The sequence below is a fragment of the Camelus dromedarius genome, chromosome X (assembly GCF_036321535.1).
Source record: "Camelus dromedarius isolate mCamDro1 chromosome X, mCamDro1.pat, whole genome shotgun sequence".
In the NCBI taxonomy this organism is placed as follows: Eukaryota; Metazoa; Chordata; class Mammalia; order Artiodactyla; family Camelidae; genus Camelus; species Camelus dromedarius.
The window spans coordinates 85195761-85205870 of record NC_087472.1 but is presented as its reverse complement, the minus strand read 5'-3'; the positions used below and the strand labels follow the sequence as shown (position 1 = coordinate 85205870).

The 10110-nt window shown below is 39.5% G+C and overlaps 1 protein-coding gene across 2 annotated transcripts in view; it reads right to left on the bottom strand.

Annotated features, from left to right (window-relative positions):
• Positions 1-327: 327 nt before the first annotated feature.
• SRPX (sushi repeat containing protein X-linked) overlaps positions 328-10110 on the bottom strand; it is a 93678-nt gene continuing 83895 nt past the window's right edge. For both annotated transcript variants that reach the window (XM_031445493.2, XM_031445494.2), the window contains one exon: positions 328-847. In XM_031445493.2, the coding sequence (XP_031301353.2) occupies positions 664-847 (184 nt within the window). In that variant the 3' untranslated portion in view covers positions 328-663. The remainder of the gene's footprint in view (positions 848-10110) is intronic.

Genomic DNA, 10110 nt, shown 5'->3' with positions numbered 1-10110 from the left:
GCGTGTCTTTGCTGGGCCACCTGCCCTTCAACTGGTGCACTGGTCCACTGAGGAAAAACAAAACAGAGTTGGTATATCTTCCATTTTTCATTTTGTTTATACCAGTAAACAAGTGATTAAGGTCTTACCTCTCATTTTCAGCTTGTTGCTTTTAATTGGCTGCTCCACCACTTCAAAGTCCAGCTCTCCCAGCTCAACTGAGCTTCTCTTGACAAGATTTATTACATTTTTCCTTTCCTAAAACACCACTAAGAATCGCCATCCTAAAACCCGTGACCACATTGAGCAAGTATGGCTGGTGCTTGAAAAAGAAAATGAGTTTATCAATTTGCTCCAAAATATTTTATTAAAAGTTTTATATAAAAAAGATATGTGTCACACTGAATAATGTGCATTGAAAGCATGTGTATGGGTGTATTCCCTAATTTCTCTATAAAATTAACCAGCCATGATGGAGTTAGAGTAAATATATTCATTTTGGGGAGGGAATCCTTCAGAGTACAAAATGCAGTGTTATTTTTAAGTGCAAAGAAAGCTTATAATAAAATAGACTTTTAAAATTACAAATAAAAATCTGTACATCAAGGATATTTTTCAGGCCTTTCTGTGTTCATAGCACGATGTAGAAAGAGAAGAGGACCTGCCCAGAGAGGACCCAGCCCATCAGGTGTTACAGGTCTGGCCCATTTCCGCTTGCAGGACCATCTCCTCTTTCCTCAAGGGGAATGTGTCGATCAGGTTGAAGAGGGCCACAGGCGTCACCAGGGAGACATAGCGCTCCTTGTCCATGCCGTGCTTATCCACCAGCACCATGCTGAAGGAATAGAGTGGGATCCGCAGCAACAGCCTGGGGCAAAGAGAGGACTGTGTCAAAACTGCCACCCGTGGGCTCTCGTGCCACTGGGTCCGGACAAAGGCTTAATGCCACCAAGGACCAAATCATCCCTTAGACCCTTGCTACTCCAAGTATGGCACCTGGACCAGGAACATCACACACAAACTTGTTAGAAACGGAGCAGCTCATGCTCCACCCCAAACCTATTGAATTAGAAGCTGCATTATTACCAAGATCCACCAAAGACTGGTATGCACAGGAAGGGCTGAGTAGTACGGCTTCAGATTAGAAGGTCAGGAAGACTACACCTGCAGTGGTGCTGCGTACCAACAGTGCTAACAGGAGTTTTTGTATTAAGTTGGAGTTCATCCCCATTTGCAGACTACATTTGTACAACCACATCTGTATTAGAGTCACTGGTTAGCAATAGGACTGATTTTGTCCCCAGAGGACATTTGGCTCCGTCTGGACAGTTTCGGTGTTCACAGCCAGGGGTGGGGGTATATGCTACTGGCCTCTAGTGGCTGGAGACCAGGGATGCTGCCTAACATCCTGTAGTGTACAGGACAGCCCCTCCCTCTCCCATAAACAATTATACAGCCGCAAATGTCAGCAGTTCTAAGGTTAAGAAACCCAGGACTAGGTAAGGCTGAAATAACTTTATAAACATCATAGTTCTGGTCCATCCAGCTCACGATTGCATAGAGGGACTTGAACTTGAACTTGCTCTATAACCCTAGGTAGAGTGACTTAATTTGTACCTCAGGTAATTTCAAAAAGCATGTGAAGTGGTTCCTAAAGGTCTGATTTTTTTTTCCTATTCTACCACATTAAACTATAAAAAAAAAATTTTTCAATACAAACATGTTTAGATGAAAAAAGCCAGAGACAGCAAACAGAGAAGCTGAGCCCAGTGGGGGCCGGAGTGGGTGGGGAAGAGCCCACTCAGCTAAACTAAACAAAATCTGGAGAAGAAACTGTCTTGAGATTTCTGTGAGGCAGAATATATACTGCCATCTGGATTTAAAGTGAAATATTTTCCTGACACAAATGGATTAAGGAAAAAAAAAATCCTTACTCGAAATCCAGACTGACTACACTTCTGCTTTTTAAGAGGGAGTTTCAGGGAAGATGGGAATAATTTGTTTTATCCCAGTGGGAGGCTAAATTGGCTTATTGACTTCTAGTGAGTAGAAATAAAAGCCTTACAACCTCTCCACTGGTTTCTTGGGGTGCTCGGAGGGGTACGCTGGAGTAGATGACTCAAGTGCATTCAGGAGTCTTTGAACATGTAAACAGACCACGAAGTGAGGTGACAATGGAGAGCTAAACTTCTCTACATCTTTAAATATTCCTCCTCTGAGAGTTTGTGGGGAGCAGAGAAGAGAGGGAAGGCCTAGGGAACAGGTGTCCCAGGAACCAGAAGAGTAAAGTAAACAAGTCTAGAAAGAATAAATGGCTAAGCAATGCTTAGTGGTGGCTGGAATCTATGGGGAAGGATGCCCAGTGAGGAATCGGAGCATTGGATGTTCCATTACTTAAGAAGTTGTTAGGATGGAAATGTCCCACGGTGCCACCAGCTGCTACCACACACCTTCCTCCTGTGAGCCTTGTGTCTTGACTGACACAGAATCTAAAGAGGGAAAACTGCCATGAGAAGAGATGAGTGGTCAGGTCAGCAGGCTACTGCCAGGCACGAAGATGCATTCCACTATGGCCAGGTGGCCACAGCCGTGAGGGGTGGTACCTGGAATATTTCGGAGTTACACAAACGTCTGTCAGAATGCAGTGAATTATTCCTGGACAATCTTCTAGAGAATTCTAGACAAAGAAATCCTACAGGAGGTTCCAGTTCAAGATGGCAACATAGGAAGATCCTGAACTCACCTCCTTCCGTGGACACACCAAATCTCCAAGTACATTTCCAACAATCTTCTCTGAAAAAAACTTAAAATCTAGGATAGTGACTCCTGCTTATCAGGCACCCCAACTTTTAAGGCCTGCTCTTGAGACAAACTCCAAAACATCTAACTTGTGAACACTAACGAGGCTTGTACATGTCAGATCTACGGGGCTGTTAAACTGAGAAACAGCTCATGGGAAGACTAACTCTTTCCCCAGACCCATTTGAAAAGTACCCAGACTTTATATGAATGGACTCATTTGCTAGTCTTTCAAGGAGTCAGACTGAGGGGGCAAGTATGTGCCAATGGGAGCAATTTTGGAACTCTCTACCTTGCTAAAGCCAGCAGAAACCAGCTCTTTTATCTCTGTTTTCCAGCAGGTCGTCATCTTTACAGTGCAGCCAGCAAAGACATCTTTGTGCATTGCCTCAGCCTTGCTGAAGCCGGCAGGCACCTTATGTATCTCTTTTTGTATACTGCCTGGCCCTGGTGGCCACCAGGGCTTAGATGCAGTCCTGAGGGACTGCAAGCATATTTGCTTACTTTAAAAGCTGCTGCCTGAAGGTCTGCCTTCCAGTCAGCCTGAATCTAGGTGCTGACTGATCCTCTCCACTGGGGCACTGACAGGTCTTGGCACACCCTCAAACACTGGGAGCTATTAAAACTAAAATAGACTAGACAGTCACAAAGGTGTGGGACACTAACAAGACCTGGGGCAGGGTTCAGCAGTAATGTTCATCTCCTCCATGAGGCCATTCCTTCAAGACGAGAAGTGGCTCACCTAATGCATAGAAGCTGAGAGTCAAGTAAAATGAAGAAACAAAGGAATATGTTCTAAATGAAACAATAAGAGAAACTTCAGAAAAAACCTTAAACAGGGATAATAATTTACCTGATGTTAATAGTTAATACAGACGCCCACCAAGCTCCCAAGAATGGATGCGCATAGTGACTTCCCCGAAGCAATAGAAAATACAATGTACTGAAGAGAAGTCACCTCACAGAGAAGAATACAATAAACCACACTGAAAAACGCACTAGAGGGGTTCAAGGCAGACGAACCAGTAGACAGTACCAGCCAACTCCAAAGACAAGGCAGTGGAACTCACCCACTCAGAGAGCTGAAAGAATCAAGAATGAAAAACAGTTAAAATACCTTAAGGGACTTATGGAACAATATCAAGCAGACTAATATTCGTAGTATAGGGGTCCTAGCGGGAGAATAGAGGAAGAAACAAAACTTATTTGAAGAAGTAACAGCTGAAACCTTCTCTAACCTGGGAAAGAAAACCACCAAATCCAGGAAGCCCAGAGAGTTCCAAAAAAGAGGAACTTAAAGAGACCACATCCAGACACATTATAATTAAAATGTCAAAACCTTAAAGGGAAGAATCTTAAATTTTTTTTCCTTGTTGTTACATACAAGGGAACCCCATAAAAATCAGATTTTTCAGCAGAACTGTAGCAGGCCAGAGTGAGTGCAACAATTTATTCTGCTGAAAGATTAAGAACTTCTAACCAAGAATATGCTACCCAACAAAATCATTCAGAATTGAAGAAGTGATAGAGTCTTCCAGACAAACAAAAGCTATAGGTCAGGCCACCAATTAACCAGCCTCACAAGAAATGTTAACGGGACTTGAAGCTGAAAAGAAATGGCACTAATTAGCAACAAGAAAAAAACATCAAAGTAGGAATCTCACTGTTAACAGGTATGTATACAGTAAAGGCAGTGGATTTATAAAACGAGTACAAAGGTTAAAAGACAAAAGTAGTAAAATAACTACACTAACTAGTTAAGGGATACACAGGATTAGAAGATGTCAACTGTGGCATCAAAAAAGCATGTGGAGCTTCAGATGTTTCAATAGACCATTATAAATAAGTTGTAATACGTAAGCCTCGTGGCGACCACAAAGCAAAAAGCTACAGTGTATACACAAAAGATACAGGAATCTAAGCATACCACTAAAGACAGTCATCAAACCACATAGGAAGAAAAAGATAGTAACAGAGGAACTAAGAAACAGCCAAAAACCAAGGCTTTAAATGGACTGAATTCTCTAATCAAAAGACTTGAGTAGTTAAATAGATTTCTTTTTAAAAAGTAAGACCTAGCTATGTGCTTCCTCCAAGAGTCTCACACTTCAGACGTAAGGACATACACAAACTGAAAGTGAAGGAATGGAAAACTACATCCCATGCCAATGGAAACGAGAAGTTGGATAGCTATTTTTTTGTAATTATTGATTTTTATTTTCTATTTAACAACAAAGGTTAAATTTAGCAGCAAAACTTTGACACATACATACACGTTATGTATATTAGTTTGTGTACATATAGTTTTTCCTAATATTTTTGAATAGCTATTCTTAGATAAAGTAGACTTTAAAACAAAGACTAAATGAGATAAAGGCAATACAAGAGGAATATTTGCTTTATATATATTTATAAATATACAAATATATATAATTTTTTTATATTTATAATATGTGTTATAAATAATATGTATTATATATATATAAAGCAAATATTAACAGACCAGACCTAAAAGGAGAAACAGACAGGACAATAATAGTAGGAGACTAATACCCAGCTTGCAACAATAGATCATCCCAACAGCAAAATCAATTAAAAAATAGCCTTAAACACATTAAAACAGATGGACTTAAACAGATATACACAGAATATTCCATCCAAAAGCAATAGAAATATGTACTCTTCATGTGCACATGGAGCATTCTCTGGGATGGATCATGTGAGGCCATAAAACAAGTCTTAAGTTTAGAAAGATTATTGAAGTTATATCAAGCATCTTTTTTAGACCACGATGTATGAAAATAGAAATCAATTACAAGAAGTAAACTGGAGGGAAGTGTACATGGAAACTCACGTGCACCAGGTCCAAGGGCAGAGGCGGTGATTTCATAGGAACCTGGGCCAGACCTGCCTGCTGGATTTGGAGGGTCTCCTGGGGAGGTGGGGGATGGCTACAGCTCACTCAGGGGACATAAAAGCTGGTGGCGGACATCCCAGGAGTGTTAATCTATATGAGCTTTCCTGGAGGCTGACATCTCAATTGGATCATTAGCACCAAGACCTAGCCCTACCCAACAGCCTGTAGGGAAGCCTCAGGCCAAGCAACAGACAAGGTGGGAACACAGCCCCAACCCATCAGCAGACTTCCTAAGCCACAAAGGCCTCTAGACACAGCCCTACCCACCAGAGGTCCAGGATCAAGCTTCACCCAGCAGTGGGCAGGCACTGGCTCCTCCTGCCAGGAAACCTGCTTAAGCCTCTAGTCCAGCCTCATCCACCAGGGGCAGATACTAGAAATAAGAAAACAACAATCCCAAAGCCTGTGAAAAGAATCCACAAACACATAGAAAGATAGACGATATGAGGCAGCAAAGGAGTATCTCCCAGGCCACGGCACAAGAGAAAATCCCAGAAAAAGAAATAGGTAATTCATCTGAGAAGGTTTAAAGTAATGATGGCCAAGATGTTCAGAGAACTGAAGAGGAGCATAGATGCACAGAGTGAAGTTTTTAGCAAAGAGTTGGAAAATGTATAGAATACCCAAACAGAGTTGAAGAATAAAATCACTGAAATGAACAATACACTAGAAGGAACCAAGAATAGACTAAATGAGGCAGAAGAACAGATCAGTAAGCTAGAAGACCGATTAGTGGAAATCACTACTTCAGAACATAGAAAAGAAAAAAGAATAAAAAGGAATGAGGATAGTTTAAGAGAACTCTGGGACAACATGAAGCACACTAACATTTGCGATATAAGGCTCCCAGAAACAGAAGAGAGAGAGAAAGGACCTAAGAAAATTTTTGGAGAGATAATCACTGAAAACTTCCCCAACTTGGGAAAGGAAACAGTCACCCAAGTCCTGGAAGCACACAGAGTACCACACAGAATCAACCCAAAGAGGAACACACCAAGGCACATAGTCATCAAATTGACAACAATTAAGGATAAAGAGAAAATATTAAAATCAGCAAGGGAAAAGTAAAGAGTAACATACAAGGGAACTCCCATAAGGTTATCAGCTGATTTTTCAGCAGAAACTCTACAGGCCAGGAGGGAGTGGCATGATATATTTAAAGTGATGCAAGGGGGAAGCTTAAAACCAAGAATACTCTATCCAGCAAGGCTCTCGTTTAGACTTGGAGAAGTCAAAAGATTCACAAACAAAAGCTAAAAGATTTCAGCACCACCAAACCAGCTTTACATCAAATGTTAAAGGACCTTCTCTAGTCACCAAACCATAAGAAAAGAGAACAAAAAGAAGAAAGAAAAAAAAAGACCTACAAAAGACTGCTTTGGCTGTTTGGGATCTTTTGTGGCTCCTTATAAATTTTGGAATTGTTTGTTCTAGTTCTGTGGGGAATGTCATGGGTATTTTGATGGGGGTTGCGTTGGATCTGTGGATTGCTTTGGGCAGTGTGGCCATTTTGATAGTGTTGATTCTTCCAATCCAAGAGCAGAAGAAATCTTTCCATTTCTTTGTGTCATTTTGGTTTTCAGAGTATAGGTAACCTCCTTGGTTAACTTTATTTCTAGGTATTTTGTTGTTTTTGATGTAATGGAAATGTCTCTGCCAGTTATAAAATTCTGGTTTTTGAAATGAAAAAAAAAAAAGTGAATGAAGAACTGGAAATGGCAAAACATCCCTCCTTTTTATGGGTGAGTTGTATTCCATTCCATACATACATATATATTTATATATATATATATATATGCTGCATCTTTATTATCTATTCAACTATTGATGTGCACTTGGGATGCTTCCATTTTGGCAATCATAAATAATTTTGCTGTTAATAAGCAAGGTGTATGTATCTTTTTGAATTAATTCTTATTTTGTGGTTGGCTTTACTCCTTTGGTAACTATGTAAGTTTAAAAAGCTAAAGCTCTAAACGTTCTTAGAAACAATGAACAGTACATATATGTAAATTTAAAAGTATATATGCAGTAAAAAAATTATCTATCAAGCCATGAAAGACATGGAAGAAACTTAAAAGACATATTAGTAAGTGAAAGAAGCCAGTCTGAAAAGGCTACAAACTATGATTCCACCCAACTGACATTCTGGAAAAGGCACAGCTACAGAAACAATAAAAAGTTCGTGGTTTCCAGGGGTTTGGGGAGAGGGAGGGAGGAATGAATAGATGGAGCACAAGGGATTTTCAGGGCAATGAAATTACTCTGTATGATACTATAGTGGTGGCTACATGTCATTATGCATTTGTCAAAACCTATAGAATGCACATCAAGAGTAAACCCTAATGTAAACTATGGACTCTGGTTGGTAATGTGTCCATGTTGGTTCATCAATGGTACCAAATATGCCACACTGATGAGGGATGTTGAGGGTAGAGGAGTATGTATGTGTGGGTGGGGAGGGCTATGTGCAAACTATTTTCTGCTCAATTCTGCTGTGAATCTGAAACTGCTTTAAAGGAATAAGATCTATTAAAAAAAAAACAGAAGTAAACTGGAAAATTCAGAAATGTAGAGATTAAACAGCAAGTTACTCTACAACCAATGGGTCAGAGAAATCAAGAGAAATCAAATACCTTCAGTCAAATGAAAATGGAAATAAAACATACCAAAATTTATGAGATGTAGCAGCAAAAGCAGTTCTAAGAGGGAAGTTCACAGCAGTAAATGCTTATCTCAAGAAACCAAAATCTTAGAAAACAACCTAACTGTACACCTCAAAGAACTAGAAAAAGAACAAAGCCCAAAGTTACAAGTTAGGAAATAAGGATCAGAGAAAAAAAATCAACCAAAAAGAGACTAAATAGACAGTAACAGAAAAGACCAATGAAACTAGAGCTGGCTCTTTGCAAAGGTAAAATTGATAAATCTTTAGCTAGACTCACCAAGCCAAACGGGGCTCAAATAAAAATAAGAAATGAAAGAGGAGATGTTACAACTGATAACACATGTATTCAAAGGATAAGAGACTATGTACAATTTATGCCAAGAAATTTGACAACTTAGAAGTAGATAAATTCTTAGAAAATATAACCTTCTAAGACTGAATCATGAAGGAATAGAAAATCTGAACAAATTACTCATAAGGAGATTGAACCAATAATCAAAAACCTACCAACAAAATCCCAAGACCAGATGGTTTCAATGGTGAATTCTACCAAATATTCGAAGAATTAATACTAATCCTTTTCAAACTCTTCCAAAAACTAATAGAGGTCACATTTTGAAACTCATTTTTACAAGGCCACCATTAGCTGATAGCCCAAACTGGACAAGGGCACAACTGTGGAAAATCACATGTCAACATCCTTGACGAACAGAGATGCATATACGTCAACAAAATCTTAGTAAACAGAATTCAACATACATTAAAAGCATCGTATACCATCAAGTAGGGTTTATTCAGGGATGCAAGGACAGTTCAACATCTACAAGTCAACATGATATACCCTATCAACAAAATGAATAATAAAAATCATACGATCATCTCAACAGATGCAGAAAAAGCATTTAACAAAATCCACCATCTATTTATGATTAAAACTCTCAACAAAAGTGGGTATAGAGGGAATATATCTCAACATAATTAAGGCCATATGTGACAAGCCCACAGCTAACTTCAAACTCAATGGTGAAAAGCTGAAAGCTTTTCCTCTAAGATCAGGAACAAGACTAGGACCCCCCGCCCCAGACTCACCAACATACTATTGTTGTTATCCTAGCCAGACTCACTAGGCAAGAAGAAATAAAAGGCATCCAAATTGGAAAAGAGGTCAACTGTCACTGCTTGCAGATGGCATGATATATATAAAAAAAAAACCCTAAAGATTCCATCAAAAACTGTTAGATTAATAAACCAATTCAGTAAAGCTGCAGAACACAGGATGACTATACAAAACTCTTGTGCTTTTCTACATGCTAACAACAAAGTATCCAAAAAAGAAAAATCACTTATAATTGTATGAAAATGAATAAGTACCTAGGAATAAAATTTAACTGAGTGGGTAAAAGACTTGTAATTGACAGTTATAGAACATTCCATTTCAAAGCCTTTGGTTAAAAAAAAAAAACACAAGGCCAGTGGTTCACTCAGTGTGATTCCCCAGACAAGCAGCATCAGCAACACCTGGGAACTTGGTGGAAATGCACATTCTTGGGCCCCCTCATAGACCTACTAAGGCAGAAACTGTGGGGGGTTGAGTCCAGCAATCTGTTTTAACAGCCGTCCAGGGGATTCTGGGGTAGGCTAAAGCTTGAGAACCATTGCATAATTCATTTATGCAACTTACTTGTTGCTTAAATCATCCTCAGCCTTCAGAGGTCTAGAATAGCCCCCATATATACAACCTGAATGA